The sequence below is a fragment of the Neolamprologus multifasciatus genome, chromosome 8, assembly GCF_963576455.1.
Source record: "Neolamprologus multifasciatus chromosome 8, fNeoMul1.2, whole genome shotgun sequence".
NCBI lineage: Eukaryota > Metazoa > Chordata > Actinopteri > Cichliformes > Cichlidae > Neolamprologus > Neolamprologus multifasciatus.
Window position 1 is genome coordinate 10265410 of NC_140446.1, and position 27633 is coordinate 10293042.

General features: G+C 39.6%; 1 protein-coding gene across 7 annotated transcripts in view; it reads right to left on the minus strand.

Annotated features, from left to right (window-relative positions):
* Positions 1-27633, minus strand: part of ptprea (protein tyrosine phosphatase receptor type Ea) — a 58530-nt gene that overhangs the window by 11633 nt on the left and 19264 nt on the right. For 4 of the 7 annotated variants that reach the window (XM_085170959.1, XM_085170956.1, XM_085170958.1 and 1 more), the window contains exons 2-7: positions 20636-20890; positions 5296-5373; positions 4601-4691; positions 4050-4123; positions 1914-1958; positions 631-767 (exon numbers count right to left, since the gene is read on the minus strand). In XM_085170959.1, the coding sequence (XP_085027085.1) occupies positions 631-767; positions 1914-1958; positions 4050-4123; positions 4601-4691; positions 5296-5368 (420 nt within the window). In that variant the 5' untranslated portion in view covers positions 5369-5373; positions 20636-20890. The other 3 variants (XM_085170960.1, XM_085170961.1, XM_085170962.1) reach the window with 3 other exon arrangements.

Below are 27633 nucleotides of genomic sequence, written 5' to 3' on the forward strand. Positions count from 1 at the left end.
TAAAGCATGAATCATACTCTTTATTTTGATGCAGATTCTAAATCATAGACACAAATAGACGAAGGGGTATTTTTCCATCTGTGGGGGTGTATGTATCAGACCAGTATCAGATCAGTTATGTGTCATGGGAGGTGCGATAAATAAAGCTCCCGTAGTTTTCCCTGAACAAAAATACACATGTAAGTCATGGTTTTGAACTCTTGCTCACATATGAACATGGAGAACATTACAGTTATGGGAAAACCCTTTCAGTCCAGTTTTGGATAGTTTGTGATAGTTTTGTTGCCACAACACAGATATGACAAGTTTGACCACTGTAAAACAGTTCACACAGTGTTACTGAGTAACACTGTGTGAAGGTTTAAAATGTAAGTAACTAAATTTCACTGGTAAATCATGCATAGAATTAGAGGTCGGGAGGCACTTGCAGTGTGTTTAAAAAAGGAAAAAAGTGAACCAATATTTCAACAGTCCTACAAATGCACATGAATGCACCATAATAGCCCTGCCTCACATGCCTGATGTAAGCATCACTCTGATTGTTTAAACCACACAAAACTGCTTTGTGACTACCGCTAACTACCGCTAATCTAACTTCCAGGAAAAAATAATAGAAGTGGGGCGGCTTACATTGTACTCTTCCCTGAACAGCTTGCCATCATCAGCTGAGCGGAGCCTGTATTCCTCCTCTAGGTGGTCAACTGGGATGGGCAAGTATGTCTTGGAGGCAGAAGAGGATCTGGGCAGAAGAACCACCGTCTGTTGCTCTGTGGGGAGAAGAGAGTGTGGGTTTATCACCCAACCTAAGCTGATTTCTTTGTTTGGTTTTAATATTTTGCCGTTAAATTATTTGTTGTGTTCAAATAAAATTTACATTAGCATCATTCAGCTTAGTATTTAAAAGTTGTCCGCTATTAATAAATCAAATTGGTGTCACTGTGATATTTAGCTGTGCTAAATGAGTAGTTGAATACATACATACTAATTCAATGCAAAACATTTGATTTGGTTTAGTTAGAAAAGTGGTTCCCAACCTTTTTGTCATGTGCAATATACTAGTTTCATATGTTTTTTCAACAGTTCACCTTATGATTACCACTCTAATTTTATCAGTTACTTTAGGCTATTAAATCATTGGTTTATCATCAGATCAGATCTCATTGGCTAACTATTCTGACTGTCTATTAGCTACTTTTAGACAAGTGGTGTAGCTACTTAAACACTTTAAATAGCTAAAGCACTTATTTGCTAGTGTTACTTCCATAATTTCAATGGTATACTAGCTCCTTTTAGCTGACGTCTTGAATGTTTATCTATTAGCTGCCTTTAGCTGACTATGTTGACTGCTTAATCTTTAGCCATGCATTTCAGCTACTCGCTAACGTTATTTTCAGCTGTAATTTCAACAATTTGTCTACTTCTTTGTGGTATTATGACCATTTATCCACTCCTTTTGGCTGTTTAGATTATTCTAGCCTATTAAATAGCATTACATATTCTGAAGACTGTCTGACGCTATTTAGTAAAAGACTAGACTAGTTCAGTCTACTATAGCGCACCTTGGGACTGAAGCATATCTGGTTGGGAATCACTGAATTAGTTTACTGAACTGCTTTACAATGAATCAAAAAACAAAATCATGACCAAACTGCTTTTCACTCATATGTGATGCTGGTGCGTGTTTGCTAAACAGGAAACAGAGTGCAAGTACTGGATGATTACCACACATCAGACATTAAAACCCAAAAAACCCAAAGGGAACCCCAGGGAGAAACCATTTACACCATCCCACAGGTTTGCCAGCGCACTGGGAAGGCATTCTGTTAGCGTCACAATATGCAAAATACAGACTGGAAAAGTACTGAGAGAGGGTTAGTAAAAGGTTCCTGATACTGCCACCCTGTATACTTGACCTGGTGGTATAATGGTGTATAACGACTCAGTACTGTGTCCAAGCTCTAAAACATAACACACACATCACATCACTTGTAACACAGACATGTACAGAGGTCAACACAGCACTGTGATCAAGCATTGCATTTCATTCATTGTGATAATGTAATCCTTATAAATGTACTGTGTACAAATAAAAAACTTGTATGTATATACACTCAGAGGCCACTTTGTTAGGTACACCTGTTGAACTGCTTATTAAATGTCTAATCAGCCAATCCCATGGTTGCAACTCAGTGCATTTAGGCATGTAGAAATCCTTAATACAATCTTCTGAAATTCAGGAAGAGCATCAGAAAGGTGATTTCTGAGATTTTGAACGTGTCATGGTTACTAGTCCCAGATGGGCTGGTCATTTCCCTCACAACCATCTCTAGGGTTTACAGATAATGGTCCAAAATAGGAGAAATTATCCATTGAGCAGCAGTTCTCTGGAGTAAAATGTCTCATCAATTCAAGAGGTCAGTGGAGAATGGCTTGACTATTTCAAGCTTATAGAAAGGCAACAGTAACTGAACCACTTGTTACAACCAAAGTACACAGAAGATCACGTCTGAACGTACAAAATGTCAAACTTTGAAGCAGCTGGACTACAGCAGCAAAAGATCATATATAGTGTCACTCCTGCCAGCTAAGAACAGGAAACTGTTACTACAATTCACACAGTCTTACCAAATTTGGACAATGGAGGATGATGAGTCTGGACTTCAATGATATTCGGATGGTAGGGTCAAGATGGCATAAACAGCATAAACAACAAACACAAACAACAAGCATGGATCCATACTGCCTTATATCAACAATTCAGGTTGGTAAAGGTGTGCGGGATATTTTCTTGGTGCAGTTTGGGCTCCTTAGTACCAATTACCACTGTTTAAAAGCCACAGTCTGCCTGAATATTATTGCTGACCATGTTTATGCCTTTATGACCACACTGTACCCATCTTCCAATGGCTGCTTCCAGTAGGATAACATGCAATGTCACAAAGCCCAAATCATCTATAACTGGTTTCTTGAACATAACAATGAATTCACGGCACTTAAATGACCTCCACAGTCACCTGATCCCAATTCTGTTGCAAACGTTTGGCATGTAAGAAACAGGAGATTCACATCAGCCAAAAAAGTCAACAACAACTGTATGATGCCATCAGCACGGACCAAAATCAAAATGCTTCTGGCACCTTGCTGAATCTATTCAATGAAGAATTAAAGCATTCTAAAACCAAAAGGAAGTCCAACCAAGGACTAGCAAAGTATACCTAATAAAGTGACCAGTGAGTGTATAATGAATGTAGACAACAATAAGCGATAATTTTTTTTTTTTAAAAAAAGCAATACAGTGTATATTTTATAGTTTCATTATACAGACATATTACTTTAATTAATCAATCTTTCAAATCGTGTAGAATTTAGAATTAAAAAGCAATTAAGTACTACACTTCCCCATTGAGTCAAAGTTTCAGTTTCATATAAAATACTTTTGTAATATGACGCCGTTTCATGTTTAAAATTATTGTGATCGGCAGCAAGATGTCAACAAGATATAACAACAAATTTGGGGTGTGCTGTGTATTTTGTTTCCCCTTAGCTCAGTGATATACTATTTCCCATTTGGATAAATACAACATGCTCTCTACATTCCTCTGTAGCGTTAGACAAAAATATACTTCCAAAAGAAGATTGAAACATGTTCAGTGAGTTCCGCGAGTTTCCTGTAAGAGCCGATAGCTCCTGTCATGTGGTACTTTACATGAATCTATTATGATGCCGCTACAAGTTGTCAAAAACTGCTCAGAGAGAAGAACTACCCTTTGTACCAATAATGTTACAAACTATTCTTATATACGCAGTCAAAAAGGTATACAAAGTGGTAAAGATAATAGAGCGTTTTGTTTTTCACATCAACCACAGGAAGTTTAAAACAACCACAAGGCAACGGTGGGACAACCTGCATATACAGTTACAAATATAAAACCTCTTTGCAGCTCCCTATCGATGCATATCTTAATCTCTAGCCTGTTTTTCACTCTAAGTTTTTGTTTCTGTGCACCACGTTTTAACTCTACAACCTACAATGTGTCTCACAGTGTTACCTTGTTCCTCCAGGATGCCATTTGGTATCTTCTTGTCAACTGTTGTGACTACAGCTTTCCTCTGGTTTTTTAACCTGCAAGGAAAAGAACAGAGACGTTACCGCGATGTAAAACACAAGAAAAGATGAAGACATGGTAAAATCATCTACACTGTTTTCGTTTAACCAAAGTTCTTCATTGTAGTTAAATTATAACATCTGCCAAAAGATAACCTTGAAAAAACGCTATCCAACCTACCATCTGAAACTTGAGAAGCTATTTTTTCTCATTAGCTGATGTCAAGGAGAGACAGAGTTGTAGTCTGAATGCGGTACAGAATTTGTTATTCACTCTGTTAAGTTGCCTACTTCTACTGTCACAGTCTTTTCTGTTCGAAGCATGAGAGGGAGTCAGCCTACAGCACTTCCTGACGGGGCTCCGCCTCAATGACTAAAGGAGGAAGTGTTTGTCACCGGAGCTCTGCCCCTGAGCCTGGCTAATAGCCAGTGAGTGAAGAGCAGGGAGAGGGATAAGGTGAAGTAACTGAATCCCAGCGGAGTGGGAGTTTTTACCTGAGGAAGTACCAGGCTAGCAGTGCAATGATGAGCACCAGCAGGGACACAACCAGCACAGTGGAGATGATGTATAGGTTATCTGTGTTTGCTGTTAAAAGGAGAAGGAAAGTCAAAGCCAGGGGTCATGTAACACCACCAACAAAGAAACAGGAAGAGGGGGCAAGACTGATAATATATGTGCCTGTGTGCGCAAATGCTCTGCAGCATTCATGTGTGCATCACATGAACTCATCACATAAATACTTGATGAAGCAAAGCACCTCCAGTAAACTCTTGTGGCCACAGAGCTGATTTAATAACTAGCCTTAGCAGTATTTTGTCTATAGAGATAAGCATCAGCATATTTCATCCTACTGGAGTGTCAATCAGAAAACAACAGACTCTTAGAGTGGCAACTCAACCAAGAGTCACAGCTACACAGCCGACCATTATCTGTGTTTATAAAGATGTACAATAAGCCTTAAATTACTGTCCAGGGTTCCTGAAGTTCACTGTGATCTGGTAATAACAAGGCTGTGTAAGAAAAAAAAGGCTATTATCAAGCTGATGCCTGCATTGCAGAAGATGCATTATAATTATATCTTATGGAAAAGCACCGAGTGCAGTGTGTGGGGATGGGATCTGGTCGCTGTCACAGATTGTTGAGTGCTGTGCAGTCTCACACATTAAAGTGACCTTGTTTGTGCTCTTACCGTCATTGCTGTTGTTGTTCACTGTTGTGGAATTGTTTGCTGTTGTTGTCGTGACAAACAAAAGTAGAACCATTGTGACTGCAGAAAAACAAAATGAAGACGGATATTAAATTTAGTGCCAGACATGCCTGCAAACTCAAGATTCATGTGGATGTGGGAGTTGGATAATATCACTATTCAGAGGAAACAAAAGCCATGGTTGGTTGATATGAGGCTCATTTCTTTATTCATGACCGTTGCTTTCAGGAATGTGCTCATCGGTGCAAAGTTCGCTGGGACACAATGGAACAACACACTCATATCCTGGTCATTCATTAGTGCTGTCATAAAAACCCAAGTGTAATGCCAAACATGTCCACATGGTGGCACAATAGACCAGGTTGTTTTTTTTGTTATTGTTCTTTGTTGTTTTTTTTAAACCTGGTTAAAAAAAAATAACATAGTTTCTTAATAAATCCAGCAATAAAGCATCCAAAGGTAATACACAGGCCAAGGGAAAACATCCTTTAAAGCTTTCATTTAAAGTAATTTTAGATGAAAGGGGTTTCACATGATGGTTAAGGTTATGGCAGCACAATTATTACAACCATTTCGACTCATCAATGTATTTTCAGATTAGGAAAGAAGCTAGTAGTCTTAACAACTGTTTTCCTTTGGCAGTTTCCAATGCAATTCAATTCCAGGATATACCAAGAATAGGGCTTTAAAGTTAAAGAAACCTCCCACAGTCACACCCCATGTGTGCCAGCAAAAGCACTAGATGTCATATGATGCTGAGCTATAAATGAATGTCCTATCCAAGTTGAGAGTACGATCACGAGGCATGAAATCAAGCAACGCACACCAAGAGGTTTCACACAAAACATTAGATACTCTACCTTTTGTCACCTTCACTGCTCGCAAACACAAATGTTTCTTCAAATTCAAAAATATACAAGACTTACACACACACAGATTTTTTTAGATTGTCCTTGTACAGTGACATCCAAGAGTCGCAATTGAATGATCTTTTTGCCATTCGTAGATGGAACCAGATAATTTAATTGATTATAATGTTTGAGCAGTCAGACTGGATTCACATCGGACCGATTTAAACACCTCTTTTAAAAAAAAAAAGGAAAGAAAAAAAAAAAAAACTACTGGTGGGATTTAAAAACCAATAAGCCTTGAGATGTTTGCACCTTTAAAAAGATTTTTTTTTTTCACCAAAGCATTCCAAAAGTTGGAATCTCAGCAAAGGGCACCAACACAGAGCTTCTATCACACCATAATGAAGTGTGCGCTTTCTCTCCCCAAGGCTGCAGGTGTGCCTGAGAGAGAGAGAGCGTATGTGTGTGTGAGGTGGAGCTTTGCAGCTGCAGTGAAAAGAAAACCCAGGCCAAGTGCATAGTCAATGAAGACACTGTGTTGAAGCCTCCACGCTGTGCCGCAGTGTCCTGTAATGGGTCCAGGCAGGACACCAAAGGAATGCGGAGGCAGCAAAGCAGAGACACCGACCGCAGTGGGGAGAGAAGGCGCAGAAGGTCCAGGTCAATAATATTTCCTGGAGCAATTAATAAACCCTGACATGTCAAGCCCCTGCTCTGTGGGGAAGACTGATGAGAGAATTCTAATGAGAAAAGAGGAAGAGGAGGAGCCCCTCCCCACCCCCGTTTCTCCAGCTCTGTCTTTGCTTTTATCCCCCTCTTTAAGGTCTTCTCTGCAAATGTCACAGGCTCCGATGAGGGGGGAGGTTATTGAGTTGAGTTTGTACAGTGTGTGAATCCTTGGGGTAGGCTTGGTGTATCTGTGATGTGGAAATAGATTTGCAGCACCATTTGGGACTTTCCTCTACACAGGCTGCACTGAATTTTATGTATCCTGCTTCTGTCTGTTTGTGTATACGATGGCTCAGCAGGGACACCCAGCGGAGTGCTCACAGCCAGGCCTACGGCTGTATCTTGTGGTTAAGTGTTGCTGCTTCTTCTAAGCTTCTCCCAGTTCATGGCTCCCGTATCATCTCCAGAGATGTCACCCTGTCGTGTTTTTGCCTCCAACCCCCTGTGACTCAACTACTCCTTTGGGACTACATGCTGTTCAGCTCCTGCTTTCCAGCTTTTCCCGTCTTGTCGGTGAGGTGGTCTCCTGTCTGACCTCATTAGCATCTTTGAGGAGATCACCAACTTCCTTTCCTCTCTTTTTGTGAGGACGTTTCTCACACTATTATACTATTAATAACTACCAACTATTACTCTGGATAGCTAACTCAGCAAAAAACAGCTGTCCTTTAGTTAGGGTCAGATCCTAGTCAAACAGTTATGATCACATTTTGTGTGCTCTCATCTGTGTATTGTCCTTTGTGCATTTAGCACTCAGCAGCTAGCCACCAACCATTAGCCATAAAGAAAATAGGTCATGGGAGATGGCAGCTTCGGGGAGGGGGGGCATCTTTATTTTATAATAGGAGACATGTCCAACTAGCTTTGGGGAAGGGGATTGTCTTGGCCAGCTAGACAGCTACTCATTTCAGTGGCATGCATGACCCAGGTTACCGAAGCATAGAGTTACCTCTGTGGCATATTTGCTTATCCTGGGCTACAGCTATAGAAAAGGAACAACTTGTGTAGATGGGATGTGATGAAAGTAGAGGATGAGATTTCTAATATAAATCAATGCAATATTAGTTAAGTACCATCTGTGTATGTGCTGGAATACTGGAAAAAGAAATGCTTACTATATATTATGTATATATATATCTATGTATAATAATATTATAAAAATAAATCACATTTTGCTTACTCTAGTATATTCCATTTATCCTATGACTAATCTGTGCTGTTTTGCCACACACATCTTTTAAAAAAAATGAATGCTACATATAGTGGACTGGGCTAGTGGACACTGACAGGAAAGATAATGTTATTGCTATTACTCATACATACTCTACGACAGAGTGCAAAGGCTGATTTCTGGCTCTAACTCATGTATCTTTCTGTGGTTTTGTGCAACTACAGGAAATTGTTTAATATGAGTCACACTATATGAGAGTAAGTTAAAGAGAACATGGAACATGTAATTTACAGAGAAGTTACAGCGGGAAAAATCAGTATCACATTAAATTTTTAAGCTCGCACTACTTTCTTGATTTTTCTAATAAATTGTTTTTTTGTTGCTGTTTTTTTTTAAGGGGTGACCTTATTTCTTTAGCATGCCTACACATTAGTGGGCACAATCCTTGTTTCAGGAATTAAGTGCATTTAAGGCCAATCTGAGACAGCACAGTCCTTTAGGGAAAAATGTCTTTTTTGCGTTCTCTCTACCACAACTGAGCAGGGAAACGCTAAACAAGATTTTGTGTTAACAGAACTATAAATTTACCAACTTGATTTTGGGAAAACTTAAATACAAAAGACCCAAATTTGACATTTCTTGTAAAAATCCTGTTAGGAAGAAATTACTTCACAGCTGAGTTGGTTCAGGCATCTGCTTTGAAGGCTTTCTAGCAACATTTCTTTAGAGATTTTTCAGGAAACTCTTTAGAGGGATTACACATCTAATTTGGTCTTAGAATGCCTTGGGATCTCAGGAGGAAATGACAACCATTGCTATGACACAATATGTCTAAATAACCTCGCCTACAGCACTTTGGTCAACCTGTGTAGTTAAATGTGCTTATAAATAGATTTACTTGACCTGACTATTTCCTGTATATGTTCGTTGCCATATAAGAAATCATTTTATCATAATACCATAAAACTGATTCACCTAAAAGTCACCACTATGGAAACTGTTAGCAGAGACCTTTGGCACGTGGTGTGCACTGTGTGAGTCACAACTGATTTGACTGATTATACCCTGCTTTCCCTGAAAACCAGCGTACTTCATAACATACGCACACATGCCTAGATATCAGTAAGACAAATCACACAAATATAAAGAATAAAGTCAGGCCACTACAGGCTTGCCATTGCATCTTCGTTCTAACTCTAAAAATGAAAAATGTAAGGAGGCCCCCTGGTTACATGAGTGGTAAAAATATTGTTGTGAGCCAACAAGATCAATGACTCCTGGCTATGAGCTAACAAGGCGTGGGAATGTGATAGCTGAATTGCGTTCACATCTTAATAATGCGTGGCCACAAGATACAGATTCTGTTGTTTACAGACCACAGCTGGAGAGCTCTGTAGAGATAATATCGCGTGAAGCAAAAACATCTTGTGGCGACACGGCAATATTTTCCTTATTCATGTCACCAGGGAGGCTTTGTAAAAAGGCGATGTGGGAATTCTGAGTCATGGTGAATCTATTCCCAAATCAGTAGTCTGATAAATGTTTTTCCCTGACACAGTTGTGTTTTGGAGGATGAGCTATTGCTCTCTGTGGAATTGTGTTTTCCTTGTTGTGTGCTCCATGTTCTGCCATTCTTTCAGTCTAGGTTTAAAAAAAAAAACACACCACAGAAGTGACATAATGATACCCTTGGTCTTCCATTGTCTCACTAATTAGCCCTAGGATCTTAACTGTCAGAAAGACAAGCTTGTTACAATTAGGAGATAAGACAGAGAAATTGGCTGTCCTTGCATTTGACAGAAACGGTGTTCTCGGGACTGTCAGTTCTACTGAACGTGGCTTCTCTGGGCACAGAGTCTCTCTGTCCATTCAGATACATCAGCTTGGGAATTCAGAAAATGGGTTGTGGGTATAGGGGTGATGTGACAAGCTGAAGAGGCGGGAGGTACACTGTGTCCTTCGAGCAAAATAATGCCAGACTGTTTACCCTTTAGGCCACAAGTTTTTTTTTTATAGCCAAAACCTGCAGGGCAGATTATTAAAAGGGGAAAAGTTATCTCAGGCCTTCTTTTTATTGCTTCCTGCACAGTCCTGCTAAACTTAAACGTTATCAACTTATTTATAACTCAGAAATGCCCTATTTAAGACTACATTTTGGGAGAAAATTAGACAATCAATACCAATCTCGTGTCTGTCAGTTAATTTAACCTTCTATCACAAAGGTTAGCTTAGCTTAGCAACAGGAGAGACACTGTGCACACCACGGTCGTGCAGGTGCTAGTGTCGAGCCAGCCTGTACTTCAAAAGATTTGATAACCAAACACCACACAGTAGATCAAACTTTGTATCCAGCAATTTTACCAGATTTTTGACGCAAAATGAACATGAAACGTCTTCAAGCTTGAATACAGTTATTAGACATAGTGTCGCTCGGACTAAATGTAAGTAAGCATGTAGATAAAAAATTTAAAAATCTACATCCACCAGTTCAGTCCAACTAACACAATTTTCTACATCCATGTGGACATTTGCCTGCCCGATAGTGTTTTCTTCTGACCAAGTGCACTTGTACACTGAGATTTTATTTTACAATGCAAGATAGCCCTTCAGGTATTGTTACAGGAATGTCGCCTTGTCCCTGGTGTCCACAGCTGCTTTTGTACGTGTCTGCATCAGTGTACAATACCCACTTAAAGCCAACACTCTGCTATTTGTGACTTCACACTTAAAACAAAATCTTCTCAAACTTCCTACTAGAATATTAACCTGTGTCACAAAATATGAAAATATTCATTGATATTTATACTGAATGTACTCATTTACACAATAAATACGACCATAAATATAAGTAGGTAATACTTTCTTATAATAAATTCTGGAATTTAGAAATCAGTAGAGGTCTGTGCTGCATGATAATAAAATAAGTAAATTATATGCATATCTGCAGAATAATGGGCTTTGGGTTTTTCCTCTGTGCACGTGTTATTGTGGTAAAAAAAAAAACATCACTAATACAGACGCGGTTAGCAGGTGGCAGTGCCAACACACTTGAATTGTGGTTGTTATGAGAATAAAAGTGATCAGGTGACTTTGTGCATTTTCTTTTTTAGGCTGCTCTTTTGCGGTAGTACATCAACAGAACTCAACAAACACTATTCATCCAGAAAGCTGCAGGACCTGTCCTGTGTGACATGCTGTGGTTAGTTCTGTATCTAGCGTAAAGTTTTTACTGTAATATTTTCCCATCGGGGCAGAAAGGTGAAGAAAAAAGGAATAGGTGTGAAAATAAAGGGTGATATTGCAAGTTGTATGATTATGTTTCGCGGTGTTTGTGGACTAAAACCTAGAATAGTTCAGCTGCTCTATCGATTTTAATCATTTCCTAAAATGTTTGTTCTGTAGTGACATCCCAGCTTTTGGTGAAATGCAATAAAATGTTATGGTGTTTGGATACCTAACTTATAGAACATCATAAAGCCCCTAAATGTGCAGAATGCAAGTGTTAAATCAACCAGTTTTGACCAGAAAACACGGTCAACAAGTTGACACTTTCTATTTGAGTAAGTCGGCCTGTGACACGTCTCGCTGTCTCTGTGGTCTCAGTCACTGGGGAGCTGCAGTGTATAAACCTGGGCTGGGTTAGCTATTTAAAGGACAGTGCACTACATTCACAGCACTGACAGAGGAAATGGTGCTGGAGTGTCCATCTGTGCGCACAGATGTGCAAAGGCTTCTCGCGCAATGTAACCTAGTTCAATGTTTTTTTAAACTTCTGTTTCTCTTTGCTTTCAAGACAACATACAAGGTTTCAAACTCTGACTGCTTCACGATTTACTCCATTCAAATGTTTAAAAGGAAACTGCAGGAGCCTGGTCTTCTCCATTTCTGACCCATGACTTCTCCATTAGAATCTGGTATAAGATTTCAGTTATTATACCACCAGTTTGTTTCAATATGTATAAAGGTGTTGTTCAAATTGTGTTTCCATGGCAACCTGATCAGCAGTGCTGCCACCAGCGTGGCACCTGTTGGATGTTGACCATGTACGCTTCATTTCTTTTTTAAAGAAAAGAAAACCCTGCACACAGGCACCCAATGAAAAACTGACAAGCTGATGTCAATCCAGCCTTTTGTTTCATAAAGAAAAGTGCCTTTTAGTAAAACAAGTACACAATTCATGACCCTGGTTATGGGCACTTTTATTTCTGTTTCATATTTATTTAACATAAAAGTCTAGACACCGATTTACATATTTGCCTGTAAGTCTTACTAAAATACACCAAATCTCTGTCAGTTTTCTCAAGACTCCTCCAACATGATCAGGAGTTAAGCAACCAAATCTGGCACAAAGGTACATCTTAGGCACTTGAAGGTTCTTATCCATAGCAGATATTACAACATTATCATGTTGCCTAGCAACCACCTACTACTGTGTCCTGTTATAAAAACACTGTATTGTCATTTATCATATCGCATTTTCATTTCATGACAATAAAATCTCATTTACACCCACAAAACTTGAATATTATGATATCTGATATATTAGTATGCCGCCACATTGCCTGGCAACCACATAACAATGGTTGAAAATTGCTAAAATTATGTTTACGTGGTAGAAGAGGGCAGGATCATTTACTAGTAAATGAAAATATTCTGATTCTAACTAGAATCACCTTTCATGTGTGCTAAAATGCAAATTAATAGCATTTTAATGAGGTCAGGTATCAGTCAGTAGAGGTCTAATGAAGGCTAATGAAAATTAGAAAACTGGGGGAAAAAAGTTTCATTTACTGGGTGTAAATTTATCTTCATTAAGTTCTGTTCTATACGGAACTTATGATAAACCATACGTTTATCTGATTCCTTGATCAGCTACAGATTCTAAGTCAATTAAAAGTTGAAGTATAACAGCATGAAAAAGGGAAAATGGTAAAGCCATTCACCACACTACTGGTCTTTAAGGTATGACAGTCTAAAGTTGCAAGTGTTGCAGCACATCTAAAATCCAGAAAATCCACAAGGGACCCACCCAATCTTACATCTTCACTCCATCCGAGATAGAGTTCCTTGCAAGATTACCAGCTTTAGTTTACTTTTTATATGTATGAATAAATTACCTTGAATATGTAACTATACATACTTGTGATCAATTTCAAACTGAATTTCTATTGTTACTGTGGCCCACAAGGGGGCCCCGAGTCACACTTTTGGAATTACTGGTCTAAATTACAACAGCTAGGTTCAGTGCAACCAGAGACAAGTAAAGATAAAGCCATTTATATTAATGTTATTAGTTTAGGAGTAACAAGCAGTGCAGAGTAACAAAATGCACTTTATAGAGTCTCTAGTCAATCAAGGACATGGAATGATTTCTGGTTTATATTAGCACAGTGTGCTAAAGGTATCAAGATAAGATAAGTCCTCTTTAAAGCTTCAGCTGACTGGCATCATCTTGTATTTGTGAACACATGTCACAAGAAAGAGGTGACTCAAACTGAAAAAGCAAGGCATACTGCAGTCTCATACAGGAGCAACTGTCAATCACATGGTAGGCTCACCCTTAAACATAACCTTCTTTACTGTAAATGTGACCATAATTTACAAAATCAACACAATTTTGTATTAAATATTAATCCTAACTATGAATTGTGACCATAAATCCATGAAGGAGGTGTTTCCTGAGGTAATTTTATCAGACTTCGGTCCAATGTGCCTTCTCTTTGCAACCCTCGGGTGACCATTAGAAAGAATACATAGATGTGCATATCCCAAGTATGTTGCTAATCACTAACCAGAGCCAGCTATAATTACAAACCATTCAGCACTGAATGCATTAAGCGTCCATCAAGTTTAAGAGATTATAAGATGCAGTTCAGTACTTTGTCACACTCTGCGGTATCTCACACTATCTATAGCACCATTTTACAGTAACAACTCTAGCTCTGCAGCACTGCTGTCTTTGCAGAGTGGGTTTCTCCCCTCTTGTGTTCCTAGCATTGTCATTAATCAGTTTGTGCCTCCTTTCCCAAGGCGCTCAGATGCCGTGGTAGCGGTAATGACCTTGGGGACCCGCTGGCTCCACTCCGCAGTGTCAGCCTTCTACCTCTATGTGAACAAATGTATCATCTCCTACAGAGATCCAAGCTGTGTGAAAAAGCTTGCACTTGTTTGTCCTGTTACGTATAAATGCATAAGGCATTGTGTACTTAGCAAAATAGCAAAGAGAAACCCCTGTTACCCATTGCCAGGGGAAGAGAGTTATAGCTGGTTGCCAGGTTGAGGCCAAAATATCCTGCTGACTGAGACGAGGCCGTTTCTGTCCCTGACCCTAAAGCAATGCCATTAGAGTGCCCTACCTAAAAATAAGAGCTTTTATCTGCTACATATTAGTTAAAAATAACACAGAGTGAGATCAGAAGCGATTATTGATAATCCTCTTAAAAACATTCTGGTCATAACATATCAGAGTAGCTCAAATTTAGCATAGGACTTGATGTCTCCAGTGTTTATAGCATTTAGAAGCTGCCGTCACACTCTGGTGAGGCCTTGAAACGAAGAGCATAATTAGCAGTAAATATTTACTCCAGTCTGGTGTCTGCAGCATACGCCACATCTGAGCATACACTTTTTGAGTCTCATTTAGTCTGCGTGTTCACACAGCCGTACGTGTCACACACATGCACACAGTCACAGTTAATATTTTCCAAAGAGCCAGTGGGTTTTTAATCATTTCAGATCCACAGATTTGCACGCCTGCACAGATACTCTCCATGCATAAGTTTCTACACCAAATCTGTTAACAATTGGCAGGCAAGGCGACACTTCCTGCCATGGAATACAAACACATGGAGCCACATACACACATTCACAAGTGCACAACAGCTACAACAAGGATACATGGGAAACACATGTGCCGGTGCCCATTTGAGAACCGCCGTGTCAGAAATAATTTTGCTAGTGGACGATCATCAACAACATGTGTGTCTTTGTGTTTGTCTGAGCAGGTGAAAAAGGGCGCCCTGTGAGACTCTCATCATGTCCTCCCAGCCGCTTATATCTTCCAACCTGACAGAGTTGAACACCGCAGCATCCATCTTTCTCCCATCCTGACACCTCTGGGATGTACCTCCTCCCCTCTTTCAATTATTCGGAGGCAGGGCAATTATGGCCTCGAATCAGAACCACCCATAGTCTGAGTAATGCATGGCAGCTGGGCTGCAAGTGACAAAACGGGCTTGTGACACTTCTCATTGCACAGCAACTTGGTGATTATCCCCTCTCTGCTATGAACAGGCAAAAGACATGCAGAAGGAAAGAGAGACAAGAAGATAGGTAGCAGCTAGTCAGTAATATGACATATAGCAATCTTTATGTTAACCTGTAGGGCCATTAAAAGCACAAAGTGTAACATATAGTGGTCAAATAAGGACCTAAATTACTGTATATGAGGCAGCTATTTGTTGGGTTCTTTGTATTTGAGTGTATGCTCAGCCTACATTACTTGAAGATACATTACTTCCAAGATAATTATGGTATTTATCAATCTGGATCCATCATGAGAGTCAAGAGGTGATTAAGCGGGGAGAAAGCAGCTCCAGACTCCATTCAGAGGCTCTACATGACGACATATTTAGAGCTCATGCTATATTATGTTTGCTTTTCATAGAAATTGTCTTATACTGAGATACTGTTTAGCAGTGGAAAGCTATTGCTGTCATACAAAGCTTCTGCATGTCCACACAATAATAATTCAGTTAGATTCTCTTTTATGGGTCTAGCTGTTCTGATGCATTTAATAGAAAGAAATCAATTGAGAAACTTCAGCCTTTCTGAGTCTAAGCCTCAGCAGTTGCCTTTATTCAGCAAACATCTCAGCAAAAGCTATAAAGAAAATGATGACTACCGATCACATTATGGAAAGTTAACCTCCTTAACTGACTGTAAATTTGTTTTGGGAGGTTTTATGGTCAATAAAAGTGATTAGACAGGTGAAGCTGTAGTTACATGTGGAAAAACAACAGCTGAGTCAGATGCCATCTGGGAATCTGGGTTTTAAAGAGTAATTCGGCCAAACTGACTCCCTCCCCTGACAATGTATGCCTCATCCCTATGTCATGTTATCCAAGCGTAGAAATAACAGGCAATTGAAAAATCCTGTGGGAAAGCGCAAACCCACTTCATTCAGATGAACTCAAATAAAGTGCAGTGTTAGTGCCTGTAATGATGAGTCCACAGAGCTTTTCTTCTGGTATGGGAGTTATTTAACATCCGCACGGACACAAAGACTTGGATTAAAAACAGACCTAGCTCTCAGAGGAAGAATGCCCTCCAGAGAAGGGGGTGTTCTTGCACAGAACCCCATTTTTTCAGACACAGACAGATAACCGCACTCCTTTGGGATCTTCACAGGGCAGACAAGATCTATCCCCCAAAATATCCTTTCATTACCACAAGAAGGATGGGGAGGAGGGAGTGAGGGCAGCAGTGGAGAAACAAGTGATAAGCACTGCTGCGGGAGAACAAAAAGCCACTTGATTCTGAGCGAGGAAAAGAGAGGAGGGACCAGAAGGGATAAGTGAAAGGCTCACGCTGAGAGGATGAGGAGCCTGCCTCTGCTGCTCTGCAGAGATTGAGCAGACGTGTCTGCTCGGTGCAGACGCAGACCTTAAAATCCTTCTCTTTAGAACGATCCTTTCAATAAGCGACACCATGACTGTGTCTTTCGGTTTCTATCATGTCTCTTGACTGTCTGCAGGAAGAGCTAAATTTTACTCTTGCACAGTTCCAGTTGCCATAGCAAAATTGCTCCTCAATGAGAGATGTTATTCATCTTCAGGAATAACAGTCGCTTGAACCTCTTTGTCACACACCTGGTGACAAACATATAGAAAAACAAAACACACCAGTCTTTTGTGGCATAATCCTGAATTTAGAAAGTCAGAATGTGCACTGACTGCTTTCTTCTTCTTAAAAAGAAGAAGGCAACACTCTTCCTTTTAAGGGAAAGTGAAAGACAAAGCATACTAATTACCGGTATGTTACCCAAACTTGAACCTAACAAATTTTCCCAATCCTCTTTCACGGGATCACTGCCTCTGCTGAGCATATTATGAGCACCACTTTGTTGATTAAGATTGTGTAACCTTTTTGTTTGGCCTGAATCCTATAGAAATATGAGTCATTCACTGAGGCCTTGGGCACCATAGTGAGCCTCATTGTCCTTGCTCCTAAGCAGGCTTGTTGCACAAGTGAGCAAACACACATACACACACACACGAGCCTAAGTCGAAAGCCTCTTGAAGAGTTCGCTCCCGTTTGGAAAAAGGAAGTGCAACATCCAGTCTCCGTATTGCTAACAAAAGCTTGTTGAGACCAGGCCAGTATGGTAGCTATCCTGTTGCTAATAACTCTTGACAGAGGTATGACAGGGCATCAGAAACCATAGAGGTGGTCATGACATACTGGGTATCACTAAATCCCGGCAACAGACAAACACTTTTGATCAGCAGGTCACAAACGTAACAAATAGGTGAGATCACGGCTTTGCTAATGAAAAAGCAAGGCACCTCTGGGTCGGACAGCTGTGGAGCATTACTGATAGAAGTTTACACACTGTTTGGGAATAATTTCCATATCTGCCTTTTTTTCAACTCTGAACAAAACCTTTGCAATGCTCTGAACCAGGTGAAAACAAAAGTCTATGCACAATTATTCTGTGACCATGGCCTGTTTTTCAATCGTGAAAAGACATTTGAAAGCTGAAAAGCCAAAAGAGACTGTAGCGATATGTAGCTAGGGGGGGGGAAATGCTTTGATAAAAGTCGAAAGGGCATTACAACCTTCCAAGAAGAAAAAAAATGTCCTTGCCGTTTTGGAAGCAGTTCAAAAGTTCCTATAAAATGCAATTTTCCTCGTTCAAATCAACTCTGGAAGGTTCAGATTCCCAGCACCTGACACGTACAATCTGGGTCATACTACTAATAAAAGCTACTGTTTTCGCACATAATTCCTTGTGTATGTAGGGCTACATGTGTGTGCATGTCTGTGCTTATGTGTGTGTTTCTGCAGTGTAAGCACATGCTGTCCTCCATCTGCTGTTTGATAGAGACTGTTTCCTTTCCTGTGCAGCCAGCCAACCAGCCGGCCTTCCTGTACTGCTCTGCTCCAGAGAGGAAACGGGAGCAAGAGAGACACACACACTCTTTACAAACTCGCTGGATAAGATACGTGCACATGCATTTGCAGCTGGAAGCACAATAATGATTTAACCACGTATTGTACCACAAAAACGCATGTAAATAGTCTCTCGATTCTCTCTCTCTCTCTCCTTCCTCCCATCTCAGGCTTGTCTTCCTTTCTGCCCTTGACTGTATTGTTCTCCTTTTCCTTATTTGAATCACCATTACTCACTACAATATTTCAACTGCACAAAAACAAAGCAGAGTGCCAAATAAAAGAAAAGTCAAAAGCATGGATTTTGTGGCGCTTTTGCAGCTGTAAAATCTGCAGTAAGTTACAGGATCTTCTCTCACTTAAACAACTGAAAATAAAGAGCTCTGCTACTGCAAAGAGGTACAAACAGTTAACTGAAAATGGCTTGCTGAACACCTGCCTTTACCTGACATATTTTACCTCAACAGATAACAGGATATTGATCCTTTTTCTTTTTTCTTTTTTTTATTATCACCAAAATTTTCTTGTAGCTGCTTCGCTCATACTGAGCAAAGATTTAAAGCGGTGACATTTGATTTAAGTGTCTAAAAAGGTTTGTTTTTACACTTTCGTGGTGGTTCCCCCCATGGTTTACCTTTGTGTGCATTGTGTCTTTGTTTTACAGTAAAGAAGTTCTATATTAATTTAATTTGTGGTTGTGAGTGCATGACTATTTGTCTGCACTGCTGTTTGCATGTTGTACACACATGAACTAGATGGGCAAGTAATGAAACACATGTGTGGTTAACCAGCCGGTTACTAGTCAGTCTGATTCGAATCCCTGGCCTGTCGATTGGTTCACGTGCACCAGGTTTGCTAAAAACTTTAAAACTTTTAGCATCTTTATATCTTATATTTTTATACTCGTGTCCATTAACATGTGCTGTCTCTATTACATATGGTTTAGCTCACTGGGTTGAGCAGGTGACTCATATATAGAGGTAATGCAGAAGGCCCCGTTGTGGTCATAACACATAAGTGGTAAAAGCTAATAAAGCCCTAAAAATATATTTAAAAAATGCTACTGGTTAGCTATCTAATATGAAGAACATTAGATGTTGCTCTTCCATATGTGGTTAGCTGCTGGAATACTAATCTTGGATGTGTTTGCAAGCTTCTGTAGTTAGCCAGTGCACCTACAAACATAAATCTATTCTACTATAATAAAACTTGAACATTGTAAAAAATAAAAAAAAAATTAAAAAAAAGGTTTTTACTCAGTTTACAGAAATCTAAAAGCTTAGCTTTTTGACTTTGTAAAAGAGTTTTCCCACTCGTCCTCTGTGTTTTTTTGCCTCGTTAAAGGCTCTGTTGTTTGGTCTGTTTTCTTTACCCTGTTTTATGCATCTCAGCACCCCTCAGCTTTCAAGCTTTGTGCACAATACAATATCAACTGTGAGCCGCAGGACTTAATTGTCCTCTGTATCAAAGGTGGACAAGACACATTCCTTTTTGTCTGGATTCACTTCCATGCTTGTCTTCATTAGTTCTCCTCTCATGCCTTAAGCAGTGAGTCTTCAGTGTTAGCACTGCCGACTTTAATGTCACAACATGATTCTGCAAGCAAAAAATATGAGGTTCATAATACTTTTTAAAGGGCAAGACAATCAAATCTAACCAGAACAAGGTGCTAATCAGATTTCTCTTATTATTATTACAAAAAAGTGACTTTGATTCGTTCCAGACTCCTGGTTGCAGGCAGGGCTTTTCTTGCTAAGAGATTATTTTTTCCCCAAAGACATGCTTGTTAGGTTAATTGGTGATTCTAAATTGGCTGTAGGTGTTTGGATCTCTGCATCTCTCTCTGTGAGCTCTGTGATACACTGGTCATCTGTCGAGGCTATACCCTGGCTCTCACCACATAACAGCTGGAACAGGCTCCAGCCCCTCCTGACGTTCACTCATTGCTTTTAACTGTAGGTGAAACGATTGCACTTATGTGCTTAGTCTACTCCCTAAAGTCCATTTTCAGGCAGAAAAAAAAAACTTGGCAAATTCATACTGAAAATACAAACGAAAGCATTTTATACTCTGTATATTCATACCCTTTTAATTTGCACTAAGCTGACCAGGCTTTAACAGCAATGCACCATGGTGCCACTTCCTGTTTGTACTGTTTACTAGCTGATGCAGACAAAAGCTGGAGCCATGAATATCCAGATTGAGGAAGTCACGGAATGGCCAAGATGCAGTGCAGTAAAACGTCTATTAATATACAAAGAAAATTAAAAGCCCTGTACCAAGCAAAAGATGTGAAATACTAATCTCAACAGTGAAAAGATTTTTTTAAACATAAGTCAGCAGCTGCTATACAGAGTACAAATGGTCAGATTGCAAAGGTCACAATGTGCTGAATTACCTGGATGAGTTTTAATTCAGTGTAAGCCTTTCCTCGTATCCATAATAGCAGGTCACATGGTTCTGATCGACTCGATTGGTCACATTGTTGTAGTTATCTCCAGGGAGTAGTTAGACAGAAGAAGGCATGTTGGAGTGACGTGAATCCCTGGATCACTTGTGGGTCTCAGCTTTTCACTTCCAGGAGTTTATCAAGCAGGAGTCAGCCAAAATGTTTGAGGAGCAGCACTGTAAGCCTTAAAGGGATTCTCACCACCTTTATTTTAGGAGAGAGGGAGAAGGACACAGAATACATTAAACAACTGACAACAAAGAGAAACATGAGGACGAGAAGCTAGAGGATGAGGAAGGGGTGATGTAGTTCCTGTCTTAAGCAGAAATGGTATGTGGCAAGCAGGAGAGTACAAATTTCAGAGGATAGCCTCCTCAAAGTAATGAGTAATGGTACTGTATATAGACAGTAACACCTTGCCTTTCATCCATAATGATGCTATTTAGCTTTGATGTAAATTGAGAAGGACGCATGAACACTGTCTTCATAAAAATTAAAAAAAAAAGAATGGTGGAGATGGCACAAAGTCCAAGACAGTGGTAATGGATGGCTATGCACAGAATCCACACACACTGGGAAAAAACTTTCATTAGTTTATTTTTAGGAAGTCCCATTTTGCAAGCCATCTATAATACAAATTACTCTTTCAAAACACTTGGTATCCCAGCTCACTTCATTTGCAAATTTAAAAAAAGGGCTCCACATCTTTTCTATATGTGCCAGAAATGGAGCATAGGTTTACATAAATCCCCCTCCTGTATGTCTGCCAACACATTTTTAACAATTTCAGTCTGGATGTGTGAGAAAACCCTCCGTTACCCATGGGAGACCTGAAAGGAGGGTATAAAGGAGGGGAGGATGGGTGAGGAAATGGGGACAAGGAACATAATTTATCTACCTGAGAATCTGGGGGAAGCTTTTTTTTTTTTTTTTTATGTATGTAAACCTTATAAATACAGTTTCATCTTTAGCTGAAGGATTCTTGGACAAAACTTTAATTCTTAAAAATCAAATTTCTAAAAAAAAAAAGAAAGAAAGAAAAAAACAAAAACACAGAAGAAAAGAAAAGATTTCAGCAGTTTTCACTTGATAGCGATGGGGAGCATGCATGCCGAGTGGTTGCTATGGTGACTGTCACATCTAGCCGTGCGAAAGGAAGGTGCGGATGGAGGGGTTTCTCTCCCTCTCTCTGGCTGTTACAATCAACTAGTAGAAACATCTCCTAAAGCCCTATCCTTGTTCTGCCCTTTCCCACTGGAAAACAGGCAGTCAACATTTGCTGTAATAAATGAATTGCCACACTTCAGGATTCCCATGATAATCAAATAACAGCACAAGCCAAAACATCCAGATTCAGGAAGGACAGAGTGGAACAGAAACCAAATTCTGTCCCCAAAAAGGAAATATCATATTGTTAAGTTTGCACAATATAGTTTAATATAACAAAGTTCCTGGGAAGCACCATGAGAGACTGCTTTAAATCTCATATCGTCTCAAAGTGCATAAATAAATAATATAAGGTCTGACAGTGTGGAGCCAGATCAAGCAAACTGTTGAATAATAGAAGAACCTTCCTGTAATGCAATCAGATGCAGTGCATCAGAGCAAAAGACTGCAAACCGTGAAAGCTGCTAAAAGCAGAATACAAACGTGTACAACTTTGTACGTGTAAAACTGAATTACTGTGAAAAGCAGTAATACATCAAAAATATTGTGTCAGATACAATATTTAACTCAATCTCTTACGGGGCGATGAAAAAGGCAAAGTATGCATAGTTGTGACAGGTGGGGGGAAATACGATGAAGTGAGCCAGTCAATCGTGCGTGAACATTTTATTATTGTTATTTAAAAAAATGTCTTGTTCTCCACTACAGCTGCAAAATAAATATCATTTAAACTAAAGCAAGGCCAATATAACCAATTGTATTTAGCAAGCCAGGCTGTCCGTGATGACTGCATACGGCTATCACTTTGTCAAACAGCGCATGCGATAAAACAGCCCATAAATAATCAGTCGTACTTGTCAGATAAAATATGCTAGGGTACGAAATCATTTGCACACCTAGAGGGGTATAAAATACATTCTGAGCTCAATATGCATTATAAGTAAACACAGCCAAAAGGTCATGTGTTCCACAAAGATACGCAAACAACAGCTCGGCTACTGGGATTAAAAGCAAATAGAGTTAAAACCTTAGTCAAACAAGAATATATATAGAAAAGAAACTTAATAAAAAAAAATTATCTTCCACTCTGATGTTCATCTCAGCGAGGAACAGATTGTGCAAGTGCAACATATGTGCTTCTCCTGCAGGTGTAAGATTTACAGCTCTGCACCAAATCTCGCATACAGCTGTCATTTTCCCTGCCAAAGCCTGTTAAGTTCAACCCAAATAGAACCAAGGTGACAAACAGCAGGTCAAACACAGATGGACACCTATATGTATGTAGCAGACATCTTTGACTCATCTACCTCTCCAGGGTTGTGGTCAATCAGATTAGAGCATCACACTGAGATTTCCGAATACACTAACACAAATCCAATTATAGAGATAAGCTCTGCGGGCAGCTACTCCCATCACACACACACACACACACACACACACACACACACACACACACACACACACACACATAAAATGAGAGAGGAGAGAGATGTCACTTCACCCTAGCTGCTATCGGGCCCCAGCATCAGTCCAGCACAAAAGTCCTCTCTGACCTGCCACTATGTGTCACTTCCAAAAACACAAAGCCTCTATGAACAGTTCACAACTTTCCCAAAGACTGATACAGACTGATTCATTTCCAAGCAATAAGGAAAATATGACCTTTGTGTCACGGTTCTGGGTCAGTTTGACCCGGTATTTTGAGTTGTTATGTTTTGGTTTATTTTTGAATGATGGATTGTTCTTTATGCTTCTCTGGTGCTTTGTTGGGTTTTATGATGAATCTGTGTTTCAGTTATTTTGGTGTGTTTGGGGCGATCGTGGCTCAAGAGTTGGGAGATCGCCTTGTAATCGGAAGGTTGCTGGTTCGAGCCCCGGCTTGGACAGTCTCGGTCGTTGTGTCCTTGGACGAGACACTTTACCCGTTGCCTACTGGTGGTGGTCAGAGGGCCCGCTGGCGCCAGTGTCCGGCAGCCTCGCCTCTGTCAGTGCGCCCCAGGGTGGCTGTAGCTTGCCATCACCAGTGTGTGAATGTGTGCGTGAATGGGTGGATGACTGGATGTGTAAAGCGCTTTGGGGTCTTTAGGGACTAGTAAAAGCACTATACAAATACAGGCCATTTTACCATTTTTGCATTATGAATTGTTTTCTTATTCTCTTGTAGTGCTTGTGGTGATGATGATGATGATTTTCATGTTTCTGTTTATCCGTGTTTAAGGATTTGTTGTTTCATGTATTGTTTGAGTTGCATGTGTTATGTTCTGTCTGCCTCTCTGTCTGCGTCTTTGTTTAGTGGTTTCTTGTTTCCTGTTTTATTGTGAAGGTCTGTGTCTCATTTGAGTGTGTTCAGTTCTACTGCTCCCCTGTCTCGTTAGTTCAATTTCTCCCAGCTGTGTCTCCCTCCTGTTGCCCATTCCCTGATTACCACCCTGTGTATATTAGCCCTGTGTTTTCCTGTGCTCAGTGTTGCGTCTTACCATCAGACTTGCCTGTGTGTTTCAGTTTCTAGTGATTCAGTGTCAGTTCATGTTTTGTCACCAGCAATAAAGCTGAGGTTTTTGAGTTTCAATTTAGTGTCTGAGTCCTGCATTTGGATCCACCTCTCCATCCGCCTGCACACAGAGCCCTGACACTTTGAGTATTTTCTAAGTGCTACATAATGGAAATTATTAAAAGACGGTGGTAAAGTTTAAAAGTGAAGGCCTATAGGAGATGAGAGCTGCGGTTTAGCAGCTGTTTTACAAAGTGTTATAGAAATGTAAAAGTGAGAAGAGTGGCAAGGTGCACTGTGATTTATGGTGTTTAGTGTCAAACTTGAAAGGGACTAAAATCAGCCTTTATGAGAACTGCAGCAGCAGAAATGATAATAAATGACACTTCAGAAATAAAAGCATCTGTGCCAGCTCTCTGATCAGTTATGAATGGAGCCGTGTCCCTGACTAGCCGTCACCACACTGTGGCCTTAATAATCCAGAGCAAGACGTCAGGCAGGAATGAAGAGTGTGATTTTGTTAGCCGATACTCCCTCGCCTGTCTGTGTCACTTCCAAACACACCGGTGGATCTTGGCATCCAGGTTTGATGAGCACCAGTAAGTGGCCCTCAGCCAAAGTAAGCAGGATATGAATGTGATAAGATCATATAGCAGCTCTTCCAAACTTGGCATTTGGAGTTATAATCAAGTATCTCAAATTTCCTAAAGGGGCCAGTCAGGACTAGATCCTTTACAGACAGACTGTGGATGGCCACATCAATACTGATATTTATTTAGTGGACAGCTAAATGAGAACTCTGATTTAATACGCACCTGTGGCTCTCTCAGATCGATAATCAATACCGTGATAGGGCACTAAATTACCCAGAGCTCAGTACAATTGAGCATCTGTGGGGTGAGATGGAAACAATGAACTTAAAGCTGAACTTAATATAGCAGAAAATAGGTTATTTGCAAGATAAGGATTCGCTGAAGCAAGGCCACCTTTAGCAGAAACTAACACTAACCCTGTGTGTTTGGTCTGCCAAGATTTTCCACTTCGTGAATGATTATCCGTTCATTTCAACCTATTATTTGGGTACCACATTAGAAAGAAAGGGACATAAGTGAATGTAAATATGAAATGCCAAAATGCACAAAGAAACCAAAATCAGACAGAACAGAAAGAAAATACAGCATACTTTGTTGAGATATGGGTCACGACCGCTAATTCATTTCATTGATTTCTGTGGAGATCTTTGGTGTCCTTTCAGATATTAATTTAAGATATTTCTAATCAAATTAGTTTCACAATGACATACATTGTTTGTTTTTAGAGAAATTTCTGAGCATCTATTGGATGCTTTGCCCTGACAAAGAAAACACAATCAATGGATGAAACCTAATAACTGTACCTGGCTTTTTACATAGATCAAAGTTTTCCCTTCTCTATTTGGTGACTGTGGAGTAATGTTAACTAAAAAATATGAAAAAACTAAAATTAGATGAGGAAAAAAACTTTTATTAAACTAGAATAAAAATAAAAATTTAATGTGGAAAAAAAATGAGAACTGAAAGGATTTTGTGATAGGAGGAAACAAGGAAACAGGTCAAATCATTGAGACTCTTAACTGAAACTAAACAAAATGTAAAACAAAAAGTCAAATTGAAACTAGAACTGTAATACAAATCAATAATAATTCTATGGTGCCTCAGTTTCCTGGTCTAAGCTGAGAGAATAGGCAAACGGTGTGGTCGATGTGTTGTGCTTTCTGAGATTCTCTCCTGCTTACATTCATTGTAACAAGTGGTATTTGAGTAACTGCTGCCCTCCCTTCAGTCTGGCCATTTTCTTCTTACCTCTGGGCATTTTCTCTGAGAGAAATGCCCCCTCACTACATGCTTTGAACTTCTTCAAGTCTTTTTGGCCATGTCTACATGCCTAAAAGCATTGAGTTGCTGTCACGTGATTGGCTAATAAGAGATTTGCATTATCCTTAACAAGCCGTTTAATATGTGTACCTAATAAAGTGGCCGGTGACTGTGTGTACACACATATGCACATATACACACAGACACATCTGAGAGTAAAATTTAGGTTTTAAATGAGCAAACTATTTATATGACTCTTTTTAATTGTATTTCATTCGCCTAAGCACCTTAAATTATGGATTGAATTGTGCATTTAGCCCGTCTGTAACAGCAAAAAAAAGAAAAGAAAAAAAGGATCAGTCTGGACAGCCTGTCAACCAAATTCTTAGTCACACAACCCAGACACAACGTGACAGACATAACAGCTGCCCAAAAAACCTTTACAAATCCTCAGTTCATTATAAGTACAGCATGTAAAAACAGTTATTATTCAGCCTTCTATCCAATAATCCGACACACATCCCCACAGTGGCAATGTCTGTCTTCCCTTCCTCCTCTCACATCCTTCCCAAAGTTGCTCTCCCAGGAGCCTGGGAGCACCTCAGACAGAACTGGGTTAAGATTATACAAGATCCCAGCTGAGAATTCCCTGCAAAATTTAAACTCCGTGAACCCCAAGTGGTAAATATTCATGAGAAACAGAGAAACAGTGGTATTCCAGCACAAGAGGGAGCAAACACATCGCCACACACAGGCATCTACAAACCATCTTCTAGTACAGACAAAGCCAAAACAACCGTGAACAGTAGACTGACATTATAGGGCATACATATACACCCACACAAGGGAGGAAAAAAACCCTTGAGGATATTTCATGCTATCTGTGTAATATATATATATATATATATATATATATATATATATATAAATATATATAAATATATATATATAAATATATATATATATCTGGCTACAGCACAAAGCCACAAGTCATGTCTATCTGCACAACCTTGTCTGGGAATTGAGATGTTTCACATGCTAGAGAGGAAAAAAACCACCAACGCCTACACGTTTTTTGCAAGAAAACTGCCAAAAATAGGGAGTGGGAAGAAATTTTTAAAATGTCTAGCTGTGATTTAATATATAACAATAACTGTTCATTTATCCACTTTACACTGTTGATACTGAAAAAAGGGGGGAAAGAAACATAGTTCAGGCTGTCTATCAGATGCCAACATAAAGATATGGATCAAATCAAATCAAAGTATCCAGTAAAGAAAGTCTCAACAGAATAACTAGTCACTATTTTTAATTCAATAAAAAAAAAAAAAACAATCATTATGTAATCAGCTGTGGTTACTGCGGGAGGAAAAACCCATATGAGTGTGTACGTGAGCCTTGTAAAAGTCTTTTAAATGATTAGTAAGATGCACAAG